A 24,429-nucleotide genomic window follows, 5' to 3' on the forward strand; every position below is an offset into this window, starting at 1 on the left:
CTACCATCTAACTTACTGCCCATGAAACCCCATGATTTTGTGCCTTCTGCACATCACAAACAAGAAACCTAATAAAAAATTCTCTTTAGTCCACCAAGTCCCACACAAGTGCTGAAGAGGAATCCATATACCTATGGAATGACCACTGCTGAATCTATCTATCCACATGTGGAAAAGTCACAAATCAACATTCATAAGGATTTTGGGCCCTGAAGAATAAACCAACCCAGTTAGGAGCAGTGCATCAGAATGACCACAGTCAATGCAAACACACAAGGATTCATGATGCCCTACCCACAAAACACACAGAATCACCAACATATGAACTCATTATTGCCTGAACATGTTCACTTCACACACATGACTCATCATACATCCTGAAAACACACACACACCCATGAGGTATGCTAGTAAATGCTTAATATGATGTCATCCAGCGGGAATGTAAAAAAAAATCTCTACTTTTAGTTTACAAAGTGTATCTAGTCAACCAAGACTAATTTCAACTTAACAACCAGATACCACTAAATACAAACACAAAAACGGATGAGCCCCATCACTTACCACAACTAGTTCCGGCCCACACCAGCATACAAAGTATGTGTGCAAGTAATTTGGCGGTCCCTGGAATATGAACTTCAACTTCAACTCCAAATACACAAAGAAAATCACAGCACTATCTCCAGCAATAAATACACCTGAACATATGTACAACTGTTATCTATACCCTGAACAGATATAATGCCTGTTACTTCTAAACATAAGTACCACTCCCATCTGCACCCTGAACACATATGACACTTGTTACTATATCAAATTTTACACAAAATACCCTATTCATCCTTAATGTTCACATGTGTCATTCTACAAAACAAAAAGTCAAGCTGGAGGGCAAGCTCCAAATACAACATGAGCTGGAAACATATCTATGCAAGAAACACACTGCCCCGATACACACCATGAATACCCTACAGGCACACATTCTAGGAAACCAACAAGTATACAAATACTTGTCTCATGCACTACCCAAATAGACACACATGAAATCCCACACTTCTCAAATACATTTCTCCACAACCCCTCCATGCACAATGTAAACAGCCTAGTTCCAAGCATACAATAAACCTCACACATCTGTCAGAACACACACTCTGTGAATTCAAGGGCACTCTCAGCCACCCAAAAACCTCAACTTCTCAAACACATGAGACTGAACACAAATACCAGGACCGCTCTGGCAACACCACACAAATCTTCAAGGATTACATTCCACCGTATGCACAAACACAACTCCTGAGCAACTTGTATATGCATAGACTCTAAATATACACATCCACAATCCCGTGAACATACACCAAAACACTCATGTGCAGACACAGAAAACACAAAAACATTCATCTGGTGTGCAAGAGGCAGAGTTCAATACCAGCACACACAAAAAACCAAACATGCACTAATCTTCATACACTGACCAATATATACACAGTTTCCACACAAGAACTGGGAAACAGACACATGAATATTCTCAAAAACTCTCACACAGATTCCTTAAAACACTGTATTCTACATCTCCAGAGAGCAACCTGCCAACCATTCCACACAAAATGTCTAGAGATGCCTATAAACATCACAACATTCATCAAACAAATACACTTTGAACACTCCTATCATCCTCATTCCCAATGAAAAAATTTATAGAATGCAACCACTTAGTGATAAATCCACAAACCAATGTGCATGCCCATCACTCAGGAACATCTACAGCACATTACATAAAATACACATAAAACCACTTACAAATTCCATATTATCACTGGCTGCAAGAAGGCACTTCTTCTCCATCCAAATACTAAGAAATTACTCTGTCGTGCATCTCTAACACTTATAAACACAATTCCCACACTCCCCTGTGTAAATGCCTCACCTCTCCATCCCATACATACATCCCTAATTCCCAGTTAAATACAAATAAGTTTCTACTCAATACACACATAACCACAGAAAATACACATCAAAACTGCCATGTCCCTTAAGTACACATACACTCGAACATTCTTCCTTCTCACTACTGTTGCTCATTCATGTAACAAACACTGACACAAACAAATGAGTGCCTCCGGGCTGTGCTAGTTAATTCAATCTCCATATACATGTGCCTCTCCACAAGCATCACATCCCTACACGATTAACTGGCACACACAAATATACAAATATTCCAAATAGCTAGTACCTTATACTACCATCATACACAAGAACACAAACTGCCAACACAAGAAATAACTCCCCATCAAAAATGCAGAATCCTACCAACTGCACACCACAATCACATATCTTTATCCTACTCCTACAAAAAATACTCACAGACCTGGCCTCAGACACTCAACTATATATACATGAAGAGGAATACCAAAAATAAAAACAAACCCATATAACCAAACACCATGTCATGAACATAAAAATACTCCTATACATCCCAGTTATGTCAATCACTTTGGAAACCCAGAGAAATATACCCAAACATGATCCTTAACCCTGCTCATGTGCACAAACACACATTTATTTCCAAAATTACCATCCTTCATGCACATACACCAGTCTTCAGGGGCAAAACTACCAAACAAAAACCACAGGTGAAATATTACAAAATCCAGATCACAAACACCTAACCTCAACTCTCTGAGTTTATCTTCCCACCCTCCAAATACACCCAACCCTTCAAAGTCTCACAAAATCAGTCACGACTCTCCCTTAGTCTCAAATTACAACCACTCACCACCACCCGCAATACTGAATACATGGCAGATTCTCATCAGTCACTTCAAAACTAAACAAACCCCAAACTCTGAAGACATGTCAACACGTGAGGGGCACCACCACCCCACAAAAGGAACAGGGACAACCCCTCATGCCCTCTGAATTCCCACCATCCCTACAAGGACAAGCACAGCATCTCATTTTCTCTTACAAATAACTTCCCATTGATCATCACGCCCTCAAAATGAAAGGAAAACTTCCTGCACCCAGAAACACCGACAAGGGCCTCCCACGCGGCCATGAGCTGCCAGGGACGCCGACCCAGAGGCTCCGCGCTCGCATCACCTTGGCGATTCAGCTCGCGTCCAGCACAGGAGGCGCGGGCCCGTGCGGGGCCTGGTCTGGGTGCAGCCCGCGTCCAGGTGAGAAGGTCCGCGGGGCGACAGCGCCCGCGCGGACACACGACGGAGAGGCCCGCCGCCCAGGAAGGAAGACCCGCGCACGATGAACCGGGGAGGGAGAGGCACGCGGGTCCAGTACCTCTGGGCTGGGAACTGACTCTGGACGCGGCCAAGGGAGCCGCGCCAGCAGTTGGGGAACTGCAGTCCGCGCTCGCGCTATGCGTCGTCCGGATGCAGCCGCAACCGACGCTAGATCTTTGGACGGTGGCCCGCGAGCACCACATTGTCTCTGGCCAAACGCCTGCGCATGCGCGAGAGCGGTGGCGGGAAATGCGGATCGCCTGCGAGACCGGATGCAAGTGCCTAGGAGTCTGCGAGGTGTCACCTGCAAGGCGGCTCCTTCTCTGGGAGCCTCGGGTGCTCCTTCTTCCAACAAGTGCACCTTTAATGACTGCCGCGATATTCACAATTACACACCTGCCATGCCTGCATTGGAGACCGCCCTGGCTGCCGCGTTGCAAGCTCTCTATCCTGAAGCTCAGGCTCCTCATTTGGGAAGGACTGTTTTGACCCCCTTTGCACTATGTCCGTTAGTTTAGTGCTCACTCGTCCAAACATCAGCGTTTGCTTTCCTCCTACTCCATGTGTAGATTCCTTGAAAAGCAGTTCTGGAAAAGGATTTTTAGATCTGGGTAACACTCTAAAACGCCCATTCCTTGACTTTTGCCTTCCGCATTTACTGTACTCAGCATATGGTTTCAAACGGAGAGCCCTCCCAATATATATGGATGCTCAACTCTTTTCTTTGAATGTTTTTCTAATATGTTCAATGAAGAGTTGGCAATGGTAACCAATTTCAGTAGACAGAGCAATTTAATCCTCTTCCTTTTCTCCTATACTTTTAGTTTTCAAATTTGTACCATGGATTCAGTTGACCTGGTAATACATTGAAAAAATGTGCCACGATGCCTGGCTTACATAGCACATTTTGTTTGTGCATTCTTCTCTTGATGGGCATCTAGACTGATTTCACGACTTGGCTGTTGTGAGTAGTACATAAATAAACATTAACATGAGTATGTAAGTATCTCATGTGCTTGCTTTGATTCCTTTGGGCATAAGTCAGGAATGAGAGCTGGATCATGTGATCAGTTTATGTTTAGATTTTTGTGGTACCTCCACATTGTACTTCATAGGGATGATACTAATTCACATTCCCATCAGGGGTATGTAAGCTTTCTTATTCCACCCCATCCTCACCAGTAATTTTTGTTTTGTATTTTTTTTTTTAGAGAGAGAACAAGTTTTATTTTTATAATCAGAACATTCTAATAAAAATATTGTAACATTAGCTACCTTCACCTCCGGGCCTTCTCCACACCGTGGGCGCTGGCCACTGGGCTCCCTGAGGTAGTGCAAAGGCACAGCCCAGCTGCCTGCCCGTTGGCGGCCCCCTCCCTGCAGGGAGCCCCTCAGCCTACAGCCCCAGGCCCCCGGGAGCTGCCACCTTGAACCACCTCAGCCTGAAGGAGTGTATCTCAGGCTGCGTGCAGCCGATGGGGAGGGTAAAGTGGGTGGGACCTGCACTCAGAGGCTCCCAGGGGCCAGGGAGGGCCGGGCTGTCACAGTACACCCTGATTGCAGCAGGCCATGCCTACCCTGGGGCAGGAGGAGCAGGGCCCCGGCAGACAGAGGTGATAAAGCGGTGAAGACACCTGAGAACCCACCCTGGGGCAGACACGCTTTGCCAGTCCAGCAGGGCCCTGCCCACCTGTGGTGCCCGGCCCACTGAGGGCCTGGCCGGCCTGCAGCGACACCGTCCTACAGAAGTACTGTCATCGTCTCCGCAGTGGAGCATCCACAAAAACAAGTCTCTCCAAGTCAAACTAGGTTCTGAGTTTCTGATGGCAGCAGTGTCTGTTGAAAAAATGGACTGAAATTCTGAAATCGCCTCAGGAGCAATGGACGACAGCAGGGATGGGGCGCGGAGTCGGCCGGCAGGTGCGGGCTGGCAGCTGGGGGCTCAGTGTCCGGGAGGAGGGCAGCCCACGCAGCAGCCTGCAGTCCTGGCTCCTCTGCCAGTCTCCCTGAGAGGCACCTCGGTGGAAGGGTGTCGCCCGGCCCTTGGCACCTGGAGTGTGGGGGCAGGAGAGGCCTGGGGGCCGAGTGTGAGGGGCCTCTGCAGACAGCCTCTCGGCCACTAGGTGCTGAAGTCCCCCTCAAGGCACGATGGCACCCAGGTCCGAAGAGACACTGCCTGGCCGAGCCAGGGGTCTCGGAGGCACAGGTGCTGGTGGTGCCCAGAGCTGAGCCGGCCGCTAGCCCGAGTCTGTCTGCTGTGTGGGCGACGTCATCACAGTCCCCACAGCGGGGAACGGGCCTCACTGCATCCTGTCCAGCTCCAACTGCGGCGCCTGGTACTGCACAAAAGTGGCACCCGCGGGCGCCGCGGCAATGGGGCATGCGACATGGAGACTGGGTATCCATAGCCCACGAAGTTGGCGTCCGTGGCAGGCAAGGCGACGTCTGGGTCCTGGTCATAGGTGGCTGGTGGGTACTGGGTGTAGGCAGGGCTGGCAGACGTGTACTCCATGTAGGGCGAGGACAGCGATAGCACGGGGTGGCCGGGATCACCACGCTGGGCTGCAAGATGGCTTGCGGGTGGATGTAGTGGGGGTCGGCCCGTAAGTCCGCGGGACCAGTGTGGGGTGCAGCTGCTGCCCGCTAACAGCAAAGCCCATTTGCAGGCTCCGGGACTTGGCACCCAGATACACCAGGTTCACGTTGGCCTTCCTGCCCATCAATGATCGGGTTGGGATCTTCACAACCCTCTCAGCTGCTGCCCAGTCGGCCATGGTCACCAAGCGGTAGCCGTGGAACTTGCAGATCTGGCGGCTGGTGATGACCACGGCCTCCTCCATGTCCAGGAAGTCCTCCAAGTACTTCCTGAGCGAGGCATCGGTGGTCTTTGTCGGGGTACCGCGGACCCCACCCTAGTCTGGCACTGAGCCGGGGTGGCCCAGTTTGCAACATCGAGGACCTCAGTCTGGGGCCCCTGGTTTGCAACAAACAGCTAACACTGCTGACTCATGCTCGCTGCGTGCCCTCTTGTTGCCCTTATTGTATTACATTGTTATCATGCTCTCCCCACATGCTCAGTAACTCTGATTGGCTGCTGTATTCTTGTAACTGCCTAGAGACTGATCTCAGGCTGACTCTGATTGGCTTATGCTTGCTATATAACCCAGACACTTCCTCGAATAAAGAGCATTGTTTGTTGGGCATTGTTCGTCGTTCATTGTTCGTCGTTCGTTGGTCTTTGTCTTTTGGGCTTTTTTGTTCGTGTGAAAAGGAAGCGTATGCGTATTATCATTGCCTCCAACGGTGGAGGGCAGTGATAGTCTTATTTTGTATTTCGTTTAAGACTTGTTCTGGAAAAATTAGGCTATTTTGTAGGAAGCAGCGTGGGTGCAGTCTCCGTCTCTGGATAGTTTGGTGGAAGGAAGACCAGCAGAGTTTGGCAATGTTTCAGGACACTGATAGTGTGGCCCACTTTGGTCAGCAGGCCAATACAAGGTTCAACTGCGTATGCTTTTAAGCTGTGATTACAGTGACCTGTGTTCCACTTAAGTACCCAGAAACAATTATACTCTATTTGATAATTTTTTTTTTTTTTTGGACAGTGGTTTACAAGTTCCCGTTAGTCTGAAGTTTAAAATCCAGAAATGATGAAAAAGACATGAGGAAATTAATGTAGATTGACATCTACAAATTCAGTATATTACAATGTAATAGAATGTAGATGTAAGGAAGCATGCCTTTGGAATGTAGAACTTCCGCTAGTCCCACTGCTTGATGGAGAAATGACTGATGAGTAGACGTTTGGGTTTTTTTTAATCAATGTCCTGAAATATTTGTACTTTGATGATTGGAAGTTATACTTTAAATTTTCATTTTGCAAATAATAAAACATTTTACCCTGTGTACTGTGAGTCTTTTATTTGTTTTTCCATGAATTTCGTTTTCTATGTCTGGTGGGACCTACCCCTGTGGTGGGGATTGAACCCAGGGCCTAGTGACCCTGCCACCAAGCAACACCCCCAGTGTGGATTACTATCCTTTCCCATATTCTGTGTGTAGACTCCTTTTCTTTTTCTCATTGATTTGTAGAAGTCCTTGATTGGGGTCAAGGTTGGGACAAACTTGGTGTGGGAGGGGTCACACTGGGTCAGTGTGTGTGAAGGGGGTCTGTCTTGGGATGAGGTCAGGGCCACCAGTTCATCTGGCCACAGGTGAGGGCAGTCAGGTGGGTGGCAGGTTGTGGATGGGACAGTAGCTGGAGTGTTCATGCCTGTCTTGCGGTCAGGTTAGGAACCATCTGTGCATGGGTAGTATCAGGTTGGTTCCGGGGTAATCTCTTCAGTCCAGTGCTCCCGGATGGTATCCAGGGCAGGTGTGGACCCGAGGTGGTCTAGGCACATGGCTCTGCGGCAGGTGTTGTTGATGCTATTGTTGCTGAATTCTAAGGATGCTCATGCCCCTAGACCCTCTCAGTCCACAGGAAAGGCACATGGGATCACAGGGGCACAGGAGTACCTGGAGCCCATGGACAGAGGCCCCAGGGCTATGTGGGTGGAGCCCAAGGTCGGTTTTATGCAGAGGCTATTGGGAAAGGCTGGTGGGGTTGGGAGCAGGCTCTGGCAGGCTTCCATGCCAGAAGCTACCAGTATCTTCTCTTTGCCTCTGCCCTGAAGCAGATGACCACAGAGATGACATCAACCAAATTAGGACAGGGTCCCACTCTGGTGGGGATTTTATGGGTGGGAATCCCTGCCAGGGATCAGGTATGGGGCTGTGGAACAGCACAGGTGGCCCAGGTGTGACCCAGGGTTTGGGTTGTAGGGGGCCCAGAGGCAGAGACAGGCAGGCTCAGAGTCTCAGGTCCCTTTACTGATATCTGGGGAGCATAACCAGGGACCAAGAGAACACTCCTTAAATGTGAGGACCACAAACCCCACACCTCCAAGATGGAAATCTTCTAAACAAAGTTGTCTTCACTAACCCCACCCCTTACAAATGGAACATGCCATGAGGGGAGTGAGCACCCCAGGTCACACAGCACCACAGACACCTGCTTGTGATTTCTCTCTGTGACATGGGTGGAGAGCGTGAAGTGGGGACGGCCACCTAGAAATCATGATCCTGAACAAGTAAGAGTAGTAACCTCAGAGGACTTCAGTCCTTTCATCTGAAAAGTAGGCACAGAGGTGTGTTAGTGGAGGGAATGCGGTCACAGGGTGTCCTTCCCAGTCCCTGGGGCCCTGGCAGGCTGCTGTGGTCACCCCTTTCACCTTGCCCCATGCCGTCCAGAGCACTAGACCAATATTCCCACAGCATGTGCTTAGCTATTCTAAGCCTTCTGGGTGCAGGCTATGGTCACTGAAGGCAGAGACCAGGACAGCCCTTGGTCATTGAGGCCAGGTCTCTTATCCCTTGACCCCTGGTCTTCCCATCTGTGAAGTGAAGGAGGGGCCTCTTTGGGGAGGTATTCTGGGGAACCACAGGTGTGTGTAACAAGTGTGTGGTTGGGGGTTGTCTCCACAATGTGCGGGAAGCCCAAGGTGATAGGGAAGGTGTACGGTGGCCACGATGCAGTGGCTGGCCAGTGGCCATGGAAGGCCAGCCTGCTCTACCAGGGCTGGCACCTCTGCGGAGCTGTCCTCATTGACTCCTACTGGCTACTTTCCACTGCCCACTGCTTTCTCAAGTGAGTTATGCTTCCTGGGAACCTCACAGAGGGGTTGGCAGGGAAGGAAGATGCAAGGGTGAGAGGAGAAAGTGGGAGCATAGTGGATGGCCCTCCTTGGGATTTGCTGTGGTCAGTGTGCTGCCACCAAATGCACACTGCTCCTTCCTTAATCCACTGTCTGCTCCACATGGACTGTCCTCCCCACTGGCCACCCAGTGCTTTCTTTGCCTGGGTACATATCATCCTTCAGCCTCAGCCCCGGCTGGGAGACCCCTCTTCCCTATGTCTTGACACAGACGTGTCCTGAGAACATTGGCACTTTACCCCACACTCCTGAGAGTAAGATTGTAGGCAGAGATCAGAAATGACCAGCAATGAAATTAGAACTTTCATTATCTTTGTTAAACTCCATTCCTGTGAGGAACCTTGGCTGCCACCATCCCATGTGTCAGGCTGTGTCGGTGGGGAGTGAAGGACTCCCTGACCTTGGAGAATGACATGGACAGCCAGGAGTCTAACTCGACTGGCCCTCCTGAGCCTCTGTACCTAACTTCAGAATACATGTGGAGGAACCCAGAGGGAACATGGAATTCACAGTCCAGGTCAGGAAGTTGCAGCTTGAGTACTTAACTGACGTTGAGTCCCCAGCTGGGTCCTCTTGGCATCTATTGTGTGCTTATTCCACTGAAACCCTCCCTGACATGAGGGGTGGCGAGATCCCATGACAAGGCATCTCCCATCCTTTCAGGAAGAAAGCTCAAAGTGGCCAAGGAGGGCAGATGGAGGGAAGGGGTCCAGAGAGGTGCTATAATATAGGGGTCAGGTTCATGGAGCTGCAGGTACTTCTCTAAAGGAAGATGGGCCTGGTGTGGATGGGGACCCTCCAGGTCAGAGAGCTGTATGAACAAAACCATGAAGATTCTCATTCCCTTTCAGGAACAAGGAGAGCTTACATTCTGTGTACTCCTTCATGTATTTGAGAAATTCTAGGAAGCACTTACTTTCAAGCAGAAAAACTTCAGGAAGGGGCTGCAGAGGTAGTGAGGCCATGGGATGGGTCAGAAGGAGACATTGGAAGAGACACCTGTTATATGAGTTAGCTTTATGTCACTGTGACAAAATACCTGAGAACCAAGTTTAAAGAGGAAAGTTTACTTTGGGTCATGGTGTCACAGGTTAGTACCTCTCTACATTGTCACTTGACCACATGGCTTCAGGTCAGTGGGAGGACAGTACACTATGGCAGGAGCATGTGATGTGGGGGAGTTCTTTCCATTGCATGGCACCGAGGAAGCACATGGGGGGATATGGTCCCAACCATGCATCAAGAGCACACCCCCAGTGAACTGATTTCCTCTAGGCTCTGTTGCTTACAACTTCTGCCACTTCCTGCTGGTGCCACAAGCCAGCACCCAAGTCTTTGGCACATGAACCTTTGGGACACATTTAAGATCCAGACCATAACACTGGTATTGAGTCCTCCTATGTAGATAAAGGAAAAGTGTTTGATCTGAGGTGCCCAATAGTACCCTTCCTACACTTGGATTCTCAGCTCCTCCAGTTTTAGGAGGTGGTGGGAAGCCCTGCATCCTGAGGTTGTGAGTCCAGCATTCATCAGCCTGGAGGAAGGGAGGAGGAAAAGCTGCCTGGAATCAGGGCTGGAGGAGGGGACCAGAGCAGGATGAGGATACAGAGAGAGTGCTGGCCCCAGAGTCAGAGATGATGCTGATAATGGGCCCTTCCTCCTCCAGCACATCCCAGGCACCACAGGACTACCAGGCCCAATTTGGGAACACCCAGCTGTACCAGCAAACCCAGTACACCCAGAAGATGCCTGTGAACAAGATTATCCCACATCCAGACTTTGAGAAGTTCTATGCCTTTGGGAGTGACATAGCCATGTTGAAGCTGCTCCTGCCTGTGAACATCACACCCTATGTCATTCCTGCCTGCCTCCCTCCTGCAGACATGCAGATGCCCACTCACACGTCCTGTTGGATAACTGGCTGGGGAAGGCTCTCTGAGAAGAGTGAGGGGGAGTGGGAGAAGCCAAAAGGGAAATGAAGTAAAAGAGGGGGTGTACAGGGCAACATGGGAGGAGTGGCCTAGTGAGGGAAGAGCCCCAAACTGGTTTCTGAAGCCACTGTACTTTGGCCCCACTGTGCCTCAGTTCCATGCTCTCTCAGATGAGGACTGAGCAGTGCCACCAGTGCCATGTTCCTTTTAGTTCTGAAAGTGTGTGATTCCATGCTGCCGAATCCCCTGTGGCCCAGTCCCTGAAAATCTGGGGATCTTTGACAATTGGAAACAAGAAACTGGGTTGTTTGACTCTTTGTGGCTTTTGTTTCTAGTGTTTAATTAGCCATGGATTTCAGTTGACTTGAGTGAACTTAAAAGCTGTTCCTGGGGGCTGTCCCATTTAGGTTGTCAGTCAGCTTTCCATTACTATAAAATAAAAAATGCCTGAGATAATCACCTGAAAAAGAGGAAAGGCTTATTGTGATTCATGGTTTCTGACATTACATCCCATGGTCACTTAGCCACATTGCCTTGGGCCTGTGCAAGGCAGCACATTCTGGTAGGAACACATCATGGAGCAGTGCTACTCCAGGAAGCAGAGAGCAAGAGGGGGGACCATTTGGGTTCCTGACTCACACTTTAAGGGCACAACTCCAGAGACCTAGCTTCTTCCAGTATGCACATTCCTTAAAGGACTCAACACTTCTCAGTAGTGTCACAGGTTGGGACCAAGCCTTAAACACACAGGCCTTTGAGGGACCTTGGGAAGGTGCTTGGGAAAAGTGGTACGAAAGTCACGTGTGGTTGCATAATGAAGTCAGCCCCATAGCCTGCATAATGAAGTCAGAGAGATCACAACTTAGGGATGGTTAATGTCTCTAAGCTCACCTAGTTCTTACCTGGTCCACTCCATATTCTTGTCATGTGAACTGCATAATGGAGAAAGCTTTTGGGTTCTGTGTTGCTTTGTCAGGTTGAAAGAAGATAATTATAGGTAAAGGCTTATGCATGGATGACTTAATAAAGAAAGAGTTGTTCATGGTTTGGGGAAACACATCTGGAGTTCTTTTAATGAAAGGAAAAGTAGTACAAATGTGTAATTATCCATGGGGTCGGCATTTGTTTCAGTGTTTCTCAACAGAGGTGCTATATATATGTTGGACAGAACATGTCTTCTCTGAGTGGGGCTCTGCCAACAACCCTAATGCCTGCCCACTCAGTGCTAGGAACACTCCCTAGTCATGTGATCACCAGCACCCAGCATACACACGAGTGCACACAAACATATGTGTTAGTTCTTCCTTGAAAGCAGGAACTAAGTCTTGTTCTAATGTCCCAAACTGTGTCCTAGGCTCTGGCACCTGGGAGGTACTCCACTGCTCTCTTCCACCCTGGCCCAGTAAAGCACTGTTTCTTGCCTGTTGCCCCCAAATTTGTCTCCCATTTTCCATGCTGTGTACTTCCATTCAAGATCCCACATGGCCCTTTTATGGGCACTCAGAATAAAATGTAAACTCCCCACCTTGGCTATAAAGCTGTACACAATATAGGTGCCCTGCCTCATCTCCTACTGCATCCCTCACATACCTTATGCCTAGCAGCACAGTCAAACTTACTCATCCTGAGCAAGGCCATCTCCATCTCTGGACCATTTGCTTTGCTATTTCCCTGCATAGCTTGCTTTTCCCTCTGCTCTCTTGCATGACTGCATTCTTCTTGACATTTACAGCTCAGCTGAGCTCAGTACTCCTAGTTTTCCTCAATCACGTCAGCTTAAATAGGCAACTTCTACTATCATCTCCCTGTTATATTTAGCTCATACCACTTAATAATTTCTTCATTTAATTGCTCTGTCTCTCCCAACTCAAAATGTCACTCTATACCATCAGTGTCTAAAATACACCTAAGACAAGGGCAAGTGAATACATAAGTGATTGGATGAGTGAATGGATGGGCTGACAGGTGGGAGGATGAGTGTGCAATTGGATGAGAAGATAGGTGGATGGATGGATGGATGGGTGAGGGGGTGGATGGGTGATTGAATGTGTTAATGAATGAGGAGGAGGAAGAAGGAATGGAGAGATTCATGAGACAGGATGGAAGAATGACTGTGGGGAGATAGGTAGATGGATGGCAAAGTGGGTGAATGAGTGGACACGTGGGTGGGCAGGTGGGTGGATAGAGAGATGGCAAAAAGGTTAGTGATAGATGGGAGGAGAGTGGACTCCATGGTTCATGAAAGGATAGGTGAGTGAGTGAATGGTTGCTGAACCCCAGGGAGTGGGATTTGCCACCTTGTGCAATAGGGGAGGTGTGTCCTATTGTTGTGGAGGGACTAGACTAAGTATATGCACAGCTTTGAGAAAAAGGAGAGGAGTTTATCAGGGGTAGGTGGAGGACTGAACTGAGGTTTGAGCCCCATGCCTGGTAGTATTGGTGAGTGTCAGGCAGATTGGGGGTTCTGAGTAGTCTGGGTTTCTTTGCTAAGGCATAGTGCATGTCTCTCACCTCCCCCTTATTTTCACAGCACCACTGCTACCACCCTACTCTCTCCAGGAAGCTAAGGTGAACCTTGTGGAGAGCACATTCTGCAATACCATCTATGGGCAGACAACTGGAAAAGGCAAGGACTACTCTGTGCATGAAGAGATGCTGTGTGCAGGGGAATTCTCAGCAGGAAAGGCTATCTGCCAAGTGAGTAAGACTGGGTTCTGCTGCACCCTTGCCTGTTCTGTTGGCCTCCGTTTCCCCTGAAGAGGCTGTGTTGGCCTCAACTATCTTTGTGGAGATCCCCAGACTTCCTGCTTCCTTTCCTCCAGTACTTTTCCTGGGCTCCTTTGCTCATCAGTCTTCCTCCAGACCAGCACTTCCTCAGCCCATCCCAGCACAAGGCTGTCCACTGCAGAGACCCTCAAACAGCATCCATTTTTGTTGCCTGTTTTAAACTTTGATTGGCATACACACAAAGATGTTATTCATAAGTGTACAGCATGATGACTTTTCTGATATTGATGCAGCCTGTTACCAGCCACCCACAATTTCCCATCCAGCCCCCTTCTCATCCCTAACCAGCAGATTCACTTTTATTCTTTAGAACTGATTCTGAATTTTCTGCAAATGGGATTTACAGTTGGTCTTCTGTATCTTAGCATTATTACATCTGTACCCAGGGTTTTTTTTTAATGTAAGTTCATAGCAGCATCTAATCATCAAAAAATAGAGTGTAAGACAACATTAAGGGACATCCTATAAAATATCTGTTCACGCCTGGTGTGTTGGTGCACACCTGTAAACCCAGTGGCTCAGGGTTGACTGCAAGTTCACGGCAAGCCTTCATAATGTAGTGAAACATTTTGCAACATAGGGATACCCTGTTTACACATAAAAAATAAAAAGGGGTGAGGATGTGGTACAGTGATAAAGTGCCCATGGATTCAATATCTGGTACCAAAAATAATGTTAATATAAGAATCTGGTTAGTAGTATACAAAAATGTGAAGGTCATAAAAAGTAGGAAAGATTGAGGTTGAAGAAGGTTAGTAAAACTTGATAATTAAAGATAAGTGGAATACTGGATTGGATCCTGGATTAGAGTAGGGATATTTGTCTTAGTGAAATCTGAATATTTATTTAATTATCCATCTCTAATTCCATGATTTAAGTAATTGTACCATGAATATGTAAGATGTTAGCTTAGAAGAAACTCGGTGTGGGGTACACAGATCCTCCGTACTATCCTGCAATTGTAGCCTAAATCTATATTATTTAAAATGGAAAGATTTGAAAAGTTTGCAAAAGATTGAAATAAGCCCTTTATCAGAAAGTTCATGCACATGTCAAACAAGCAAATGAAAAAAACCTCTCAGGCACTGGAGAAATAAAAACTCAAACACCAATGAGATACCTCTGCGCCATTCACTAGGATGGTTGAATTAAAATGACTGACTACATCAAGGGTTGACAAGGATGTGAAGCTACAGAAACTCTCATACCCAAATGGTAGCAATGTAAACTGGCACAAACGTTTTGAAAACATTTTTGTAAAAAGTTACATGCACTTCTCCTGTACAACCCAGACATAGTAATTTTAGGTATTTCTCTAGGAGAAATGAAAGCACCTGATCCAAGAAAGACATCTACATGACTATAAGACAATTCATTGCAGGTTTCTTGGTAATAGTTCAAAACTAAGAAAAAGTCAAAAGATCAGTAGCAGGCTAATGAACAAACTGTGGAATATCCCTACACTAGAACACTGCTCAGTTATAATCAGGAATAAACTATGGGTGCACATGACTACCCAGGTGAATTGCTAAATAACTGTCCTGGGTCTAAATGACTGTAATAGCATGCTGGCCTGCCATGTATGAGGTTCTTGTTTTTCATCTTCAGAACTGGAAAGAAAGAAAGAAAGAAAGAAAGAAAGAAAGAAAGAAAGAAGAAAGAAGAAAGGAAGGAAGGAAGGAAGGAAGGAAGGAAGGAAGGAAGGAAGGAAGAAAGAAAGAAAGGCAAACAAGTAGAAAAGAAACTTTAGTGAAAAACACCAGACAAAAGAAAGGAATACAACTTGTATGATTCTGTTTCTACAAAATTCTAAGAAGTTGGGTACTCAGTGAACAAAAAAGCAGTGTGGGTGCTCCTTCTGCTCAGGGTTTACAGAGTGAGGGTCTACACAGAGGTGTCAGCTGACCCACCCTGCTCACAGGCCCCTCTGCCCATAGAGCTGTCACCTCCAGGCCTTACGTGTACGTTGCCCTGGGTCACCAGGAGCCCAGGCATGGGGAGCAGATGTGGAGCCATGTCCTGATGGATTTGGAAACACGATCTCCACTTGCTGGTGTCCCTCACTGGGGAATTGATCTGGTAGGCCTTCAGCGGGGCCCTGACTCAGGCAGTGGCAGCCAAGGGTGTCCAACATTTTCGCCCATTGTGGCCTGGTATCTCTGATCCCACTCAGCTCCTACACTAACTCCTCTCTCACTTTCCTCAGGGTGATTCTGGGAGTCCTCTTGTCTGCTATGGCTCCAATGCCTGGGTCCCAGTAGGGCTGGTCAGCTGGGGCCTGGACTGCTGGCATCCTGTCTACCCCAGCGTCTTCACCAGGGTCGCCTACTTCATTGACTGGATCAATGAAGTCAGGAGGCTGAGTCCTCCACCAGACCCTCCTCCCATAGACATTCCACGAAAGCCTCTGAGGGCTTCTGGCTCACTCCAGTCCTACAGCACCCTCGTGAGCTCACAGACCTGGCTCCTCCTGCCATTTATCCTCAAGGTACAGTGGCAGGCCATTGGTGACTCTCAGGGCAGTGGATATTTTCTCTGACAAGGCCCCAGTCCTCTTGCCACAGCTTCTCTCACTCCAGCCCACTGTTAATCTAAATGGCTTCTTTTCCTCAGCTTCTCTGTCCATCATCTGCCACTCCCAAAACCAAGTTTAGTAAACTAACTCAAATAAAAAATTCATCCTCCTGTTCCTCCAGCTGTGCTGCCCTCTTTGGGCTCCTTCTGTCCCTTAGTGCTCTCCTTTCCCTTGGTTCAACCATCTGACTTCCAGAAGGAAGAAAGGTGCTTTACAGAGATCCTCAACCAACGGGCACTTGGGCAGAAAGCACAGCCCTAGGGGTGGACTGCAAGGAAGCTGGGGAAGCTGGCTTAGGCTGCCTTCTAAGCAGTGACCCTGGTCTGTCTACACTGAATGACTGCTCCAACCCTAGGGAGCAACTGGTTGTTCTGAGGAGGCCAGGCTTCACACCTGGTGTTCAAGTATAGGGGAGTAGATGTGCAGCATTCCTGGAGTTTGGAGGAGGAATAACCAGTACCTGGTGGATCTGAGGGATGATGATTGGTCCTGGCCTGTATCCAGAGATCTCTCAGATTTGGGGTGGGGCTGGAATATGGCCAAGAAGCATGGAGGAGGCCCGATGACAGGTTGAAAGCTGAGGCATAAGCCAGCGATTTCCAGAGTTCTGCTCCTGCTTTGACATCTGGCACCCTTTTCACCTGCACCCACAAGATGCATTCTGACCACTTATGCAGGGGTCGAACCACTGCCCACTTCCACAACCCCATGAACTTGGTACCTGCTGTCTGAGGTCCAGGGTACACCTGCCCTTGTGTCCACACACCTCTTGTGGTTGGATCCTGATGTCACCTTGTTGATTTAGATGACCCAGCACTGGGGGTCCTGCAATAAGTTCCAAAGTAGTGTCAAAGGCTGTCCCTCCCCAAAATATGCCTAACACTAGGTTTTGATGCAGCTAGCAGGCACTCAGAGGCCTCAAAATGCCCACCCCGGCATTCAGATCACTGTTGAAAGGGAGAGTTTTGATTTAGCAGACATCCACATATATGGACACCATTTATGAATTTTAGAGGTAATCGTTTCCTACCCTGATATTTCCCAAATTTCCTGGACGCTTACTGACAACAGTACAGATGCACTCCCATGAATATTAGCAACAGGACTTCTCCATCTCTGACCTTCTGCTCCTCATGCAGGAACTCCTGTCCCAAAATTATTTTCTGAAGATTCTACAAAGGTCTTCTCAGTGTCTATTCCTGTCGGGGTTTTACTGACATTCATGTCCTTCAGCCAGAGCACCTCTACTGAGGTGGAGTTGTGCCTGATTGTCCCACCACCACCAGTGATGGGTCTTGGAACTCCACAGTCTCTGAAAGGTAGAAGACAAGAGCTTTCCACCTGGCAAAATGACAAATACTGGTCTCACCCAGCAGGACTACTCAGAAGCCTGGTCTGCATGTGAGTGATTGACACAGCATGTAGTCCACCCATCTTCTCCACAGGGTCAGGGAAGCTTGTGGTTCAGTACTGAGCACTAGCTCCTTCACTGGACTGTTGGTGCTATGGCAGATTCAGCTGGCTGGTGCTGGGGGCCTGGGCATCATCCATCCTGGCCTGCAGATCGCCATTTTGGACTATCCATCTTCTGGTACTTTAAGCCAATCTAATAAATCCCCCTTTTCCAACCATACCTCCTGTTGGTTCTGCTCCTCTAGAGAACGCTAATACAACTGGAAAGAGCCAAGAACAGAATCAGTGAACTTCTAGTTTGTAGTAGAAACTTCCCACACCCAGATGTAAAGAGAAAAGAGTGATAATGACAAAACAAAATATTCAAAATGTGGGATAAGTACCAAAGTTGTAACTCAGGTATAATGGGAATACCAGAGGAGAAGAAAGAAGTATTTGAAATGATACTGACTGAGGATTCTCCAAAACTCAGAACAGCCACCAACCATAGGTATCATTGAGCAGGATAAATGCCAGAACATTCTACCTATGCTTATCATATTCATACTGCAGAAAATAAAGTCACATAGAAAGTGTTGTAAAAAGCTATAGGGGGGAAGAATGCCTTATCCACTGAGAAGCAAACATCCAAATTACATCAGGCTTTTGTTCAGAGACTATGCAGACAAGAAAGGGGTGCAATGAAATATTTAGTGTTGAGAGGGAAAAAATTCCTCTTTGCCCCCAATTCTAGAACAGTGAAATGCTCCTGCAAAAGAGAGAAAAAAAGAAGACTTTCCAGTCAATATAATTTGAGAAAACTTATCTCCAGCAGACCTGCTTGGAAGAAATGTTAAAAGAACTTCTTCAGTGAGCCAGAAAATGAGATAGATGAGAAACTTGGATCAACAAAAAGAGAGAGCAGGAATAAGTGAAGGGAAAATCAACACTTTCAGTTTTGGATGTTAATTTAATTAACAGAGAGCAACTCATTCAAAATAATATTGCAGCAATGTATTCAATGACTGAATCTTATGAATAAATGAAAGAATGACCACAATGTTATAAGAGAGAAGAATCAGGAACACTCTGCTATGTTGTACATGCACCAGTCGGAGTGGATTGTTGCTGGTGGTATCAGTTGACCTTTCCCCAGGGTGCTGTGACTCTTCCCCTAGCAGCCAGGCCTTGTCTCTCATCAGGCCACCTACTCAAGAAGGACTTGGCCACTCTGGGGATTGGTCCAACCTCTCTGTATAGCATCTTTCACAGAATCAGAAAGAAGCTGTAAGAAAAATGCCATCTTTAGGCTATGCTTAATGGTATAGAGTGTTGAAGACTCAAATACAACCCTCCAAACAGTTGAGACAGAAGGACCCAATGTTCTTATGACATACTCCTGTCTTTTATGGTAATTCCTGCCCCAGATGCCTCATGATCACTTAGAGATTTTTGATTCCGTAGTAGGTCCATCCCAGATGACTCCATCCTGCAGTCCCTCTAGATGACTCCACCACTTTGAGACCCTATATGGTCCCTAGTCTGGTCTGCCAGAAGCCCCTCCCATACCCATGCCTAAGTAAAATTCTGTGTGTATCTGGATTGACACTGTGCATGCTTGAACCTACCTTTTGAATTCAATTAAGATTCCTTTTCATGATTTTATCTCAAATACAGTAGATCAAGTTGGTTGCAAAGAGAACTGGCAAACTGGGCAGATCACCCTGAGGGTGGCAAGCACAGAGTGACACAGTGAAATGGAGATCTCCCAGGAGCTGCTAGTTCTGGCTGCAGATAAGTTCCAGGAAATTGTCAGAAGTTACGGGCTATTGCTCCCAGGAAGGGAAGAGTGGAGCTGCTAACATTAAGAGCTCAGGCTCACTGACGTTCAATCTCAGGGACACTTAACACTTATATCTGAGAACAACCAGTTCTCAAGTTTCAGGGCTGCTAATATCAAGGGAGATGTAATTTGCCTATTTATGATCCCTCTCTGTACCTGGCCAAGAACCCTCATTTGATTGGTAAGAGAGAATTCTAAGGGACAGAGATCATGAAGGGATGCACAGAGAAGATCCCTGAAACCAAACAAAGTCTTTTGAAGGGGGGAAGTTATCATCTGGATTTGAAGAACCCATCTGCCTTTCTTGTATTCTCTGAGAGACTTGTGGCATGGGTCTGGTAGCTGGGGGCAGCTTATGGTTCAGAGACAATAGCAACTGCAGCAGCAGCAGCAGAGCCATAGACCTGGCTCACCTATGGTTTGAGCCCCACTGGTGCCTATCTGGGAGTACAGGGATAAGCCCATTCTGACCTGGACTTGTCCATGAGCAGATGGTTCTTGACCTGGCTCTGAGTCAGGCACCAATCTCCCAGAACTCATCCCCACCCCCAACCCCATCCCTACCACCACCCTGAACCTGCCTTCACCTGAGACCAGATGGACTGGAGGCCCTGACTTCATCCCGAGACTGACCAAGCACACAAGGTGACATAGTACCCCAACCCCTCCCAAACCCATGGTGTTCCAACCCTGAGCCAACCTACATGCTATCAAGGACTCCTACAAATCAATGAGAAAAAGAAAAGGAGTCTACTCACAGAATATGGGAAAGAATATTAAATAGTAATCCACACTGGGGGTGTTGCTTGGTGCCAGGGTCACTAGGTTCTGGGTTCAATCCCCACCACAGGGGGCAGGTCCCATAAGACATAGAAAATGAAATTCATGGAAAAACAAATAAAAGACTCATAGGACACAGGGTGAAATGTTTTATTATTTGCAAAATGAAAATTTAGAATTATAACTTTCAATCAACAGAGTACAAATATTTCAGGACATTGATTAAAAAACTCTAAACGTCTATTCATCAGTCATTTCTCCATCAAGCAGTGGGACTAGCGGAAGTCCTACATTCCAAAGGGATGCTTCCTTATTTCTACATTCTATTACCTTATAATATACTGAATTTGTAGATGTCAATCTACATTAATTTCCCCATGTCTTTTTCATCATTTCTGAATTTTAAACTTCAGACTAATGGGAACTTGTAAACCACTGTCCAAAAAAAAAATTATCAAATAGAGTGTAATTGTTTCTGGGTACTTAAGTGGAACACGGTCACTGTAATCACAGCTCAAATGCATACACAGTTGAACCTTGTATTGGCCTGTGGACCAAAGTGGGCCACACTGTCAGTGTCCTGAAACATTGTTAAACTCTGCTGATCTTCCTTCCACCACACTATCCAGAGACTGAGACTGCATCCACGCTACTTCCTACAAAATAGCTTAATTTTTCCAGAACAAGTCTTAAACGAAATACAAAACAAGACCACCGATGCCTCGCTCAGGAAGTACTTGGAGGACTTTCAGGACATGGAGGAGGCCATGGTCATCACTGGCCACCAGACCTGCAAGTTCCATGGCTACGGCTTCACGACCATGGCTGACTGGGCAGCAGCTGAGAGGGTTGTGAAGACCCCAACCCAATCATTGATGGGCGGAAGGCCAACGTGAACCTGGTGTATCTGGGTGCCAAGCCCCGGAGCCTGCAGACAGACTTTGCTGTTGGTGGGCAGCAGCTGCTGCTCCAGGGTAGTGCCAGGCACTGCAAGGTCTTTTGTGAAGGTGATCCATTCCAAAGATTTTGGCCCCACCATGTCCTCAGAATTTCTTTGCCTGATGCTCCTTGTAAAGAATTCTGTTTCTTTCCCATGTTTGCACAAACAAACAAAGGCACCTGAATAAACTCTCTCCCTGGTTGGAGTTTGAGGAACCCTGAAGTTCACCCAGGAGCACATCGTGCCCAGCATGTGGGTTCTTCGACCAGCACTCTTTTTTTCAGTTGTTGATGGACCTTTATCTCTTATTTATTTGCATGTGGCACTGAGACATGAACCCTCTGCCTCACGCATGCTAGACCAGCACTCTACCACTTAGCTACAAACCCAGCTGCTCCCCCAGCATTTCTGACTGCAAATCCAGTGGGGGCACTGATTCTGGCCAGCCCTGTCTCCAGGGATCAGTGGTCCCTACTTGACACAGGAAGCTCTTTTCCCAGGGAAGAGGTCTGTGTGATAGACACTCAGTTCTCTGAGATCCTCTCCTGGCATGACCAACAACAGCTGCTGAGGTTTATGAAAGGTGATGGGATGGTGAGTGATGGGGCTTCGCAGAGGTTTTCACAGCCACTGGTCACGTCATTATTGGGTCTGAGTATTGGAGCCGTTCTGAGTTCCTTTTCCTTTGATCTTCCAATAATGGGAAGGAAAGTGTGATGGAGAATCAGGCCTGTGCCAGCTGCCAGGAGTGGCAAGGTTGCTAAAGCACATCCCTGTTCACCAGGACGTCACGCACAGGGTAGTCAAGGAATGCATGGTCCATAACAATTCAACCCTTGCATATATTAAAAAGGACTCCTGCCAAAGTTCAAATGACAATAGGACAAATAGAGCCTCTTCTAACTGTGTGCTGTTCTCCTCCCTCCCTCGAAAAGAACACAGTTGCCTTCACACTTGATTCTGGAAAATGAAGGACACTCCACATGTGTGCAATTAGAAGGGAATACCAAACCAGAAAGATGTGCAAAGTCTTCATGCCAACATAAGTTGTGGGGCCAAGGCTGCACCACAGGAAGTGGCCAATACCAAAAATCTCTGAAAGACTTTTTTCCATGAAAGCATGAGTGATTCAGAAGACCTTACAGAGACCCACATCTATGTTGGTTGATGTTTCCTAGGTTCTCTGCCATTCTGGAATCAAGGACACCTGCTGTCGGGACTGAAGGAGACGTTTTCCTGGGAGGAAGTTGGTGATGGCTCTGGGCTATGCAGCTGGAGTGCCCTGCAGCCTCACACACGGAGTGTATCACAGTGCAGGCATGGTCAGGAGGTCCCCACTGGGCTGTTTTCTGGCGAAGCACATGTCTCTCCACTGCCACTTTATGATCAGAGACCCTGCAGTCAATCCCCCACAATGATATCATAGGCAGCATCCAGGTGTCTGAAGAATGGACACAGGCTCAGCCTCTCCCCACCAGCAAGCCCTCCCTAACCAACACTGTGACAATATCCAAGCCTGCCTAAAAACCCTGTGTCCTTTCTACAAAGAATCAACCCCAAACCCCTCTTCCTTGTGCTGACCCAGTGTACTTCTCCTGCCTTGTCTGGATCTGCCTTAGGAGCCCTCCCCGATGAGCAGTATCATTCTTCCCTAGCCAGGTGACATGCACCCTCTAAGGCTCTTTACTTCCTCTACTTCTGCTCAATCAGTTGACCACAGGGAATTACTCCACTCAAATTCCCAAGGATTTAAGGGTTGACTGGCATTCGAATAGCAGGCCCCTGACCCTCTAGGCTCACCTCCTTCTAAAGGCCAGGACGATGGACACAGTCTCGCAGTCTCCAGCATGGGAAATGTCAACACAGGAAGGACCCAGAGAGTGACCTGGCCATAGCAGAAGTTCAGGTTCAGACTGCAGCTGGGCAAAGTTTGAATGTAAACCCCAGTGGAATGATGGGTCAACATATTTCTCATGCAGGGAAGGCCGCAGAGCAGCAGGCCTGGGTGGGGCTGAGCAGACATTCCATGAAGAGCTCTGGCAGCAATGGTAGAACCTGCAGTTCCCTTCAAGTAATAAAGTGGTAACACACGTGGTGTGGTTCCTCTGGGTCAATTTGAGATAGTTTCACAGATTCACAGGAGAGTGGGTGACAGATGCAATTCTATTCCAATGCCTCAACAATCATCTTTGTTTGCTTCCCCTGCTGGGCACCACCAGTGAGATGTGGCTCTCACCAGCCACGCAATCATGAGTATAAACAGCCAATACTCTAAACTGTGGGATATGGTTTGCATTTTATGGATACAGTGTGTTTTCATCCAATCATGTCTGCAAAACACACACTTGGGTGTTCATGATATATTTAACACCTTATTAAAGGCCTTCTTAAAAGAATGGGACAAAACAGGATACTCAGACACTGCAAATAGGCTTCTTTGGCTCTTCTTTCACTTGTCCTATCAGCTCATTATTTCCCACAGTCTTCATTTATGTCGTTGGTATTAGATCTGGAGGGCTTCTTTCTTTTTACTTTCTTCCTTGACCCAGTGACATAAGACTGTCTTCTCCTATTTCCACATTTTTTAAAATAATGCTTTACTGTAATGAATGATGGAGACCAGACTTCAAAAGAAAGCCTTATTTCCTTGACCAAGATTGAATTCAGGGCCCTTGCATACTCTTGGGCAGTGTTTTACCACTGAACTGCATCGCTAAACCCATGCAGTCAGTTTTGCACTACTTCTAAATGCTAGACTCCGGATGCACATTATTCAAGTAGCCCAAATTTAATTTTTGCAGACTGGCCATGGAAGGAACAGCTAAATGTCCTTCTACCCTACCATCTGACCACTGTTATTGTAAATCCCTAGGATAACACTGATTACTTAGGAAAAACAAAACCAAACAAAGGAAAAAACACATGTCTGAACATGGCAGATAAGTTTCACAAAACAGAAGCTCTTCCATCCAATGCGGGAACATTGGAGGAATGGCAAAATCCGTGTCTGCTTCCTTTAGACATTTTCTGTCTTCACCCAGAGTGGCCCTTGACATTGTCACATGTGATCTTTCTGCCACATTATTTTTTGGAGGGAATACTATTTACCTGAAATTCCAGAAACAGCATCAAGGGAGGGGACTTTTTTCAATGTTGTAAGTCCTAGTGTGTCCGTGGTATACATTTTAAATT

The 24,429-nt window shown here is 47.3% G+C and overlaps 1 protein-coding gene and 1 pseudogene across 1 annotated transcript; one reads left to right on the top strand and one right to left on the bottom strand.

Annotated features, from left to right (window-relative positions):
* Positions 1-5,536: 5,536 nt before the first annotated feature.
* On the bottom strand, positions 5,537-6,115 carry LOC124973857 (RNA-binding protein 38-like; annotated as a pseudogene).
* Positions 6,116-8,758: 2,643 nt separating this feature from the next.
* LOC124973846 (putative serine protease 47) lies at positions 8,759-23,781 on the top strand. The gene is made up of 7 exons (XM_047537547.1): positions 8,759-8,922; positions 10,656-10,933; positions 13,451-13,617; positions 15,914-16,195; positions 17,795-17,873; positions 20,979-21,189; positions 23,703-23,781. The coding sequence occupies exons 1-7, from the start codon at positions 8,759-8,761 to the stop codon at positions 23,779-23,781; spliced, it is 1,260 nt and encodes a 419-aa protein (XP_047393503.1).
* The last annotated feature ends 648 nt before the right edge of the window (positions 23,782-24,429 follow it).

The sequence above is a fragment of the Sciurus carolinensis genome, unplaced genomic scaffold, assembly GCF_902686445.1.
Source record: "Sciurus carolinensis unplaced genomic scaffold, mSciCar1.2, whole genome shotgun sequence".
In the NCBI taxonomy this organism is placed as follows: domain Eukaryota; kingdom Metazoa; phylum Chordata; class Mammalia; order Rodentia; family Sciuridae; genus Sciurus; species Sciurus carolinensis.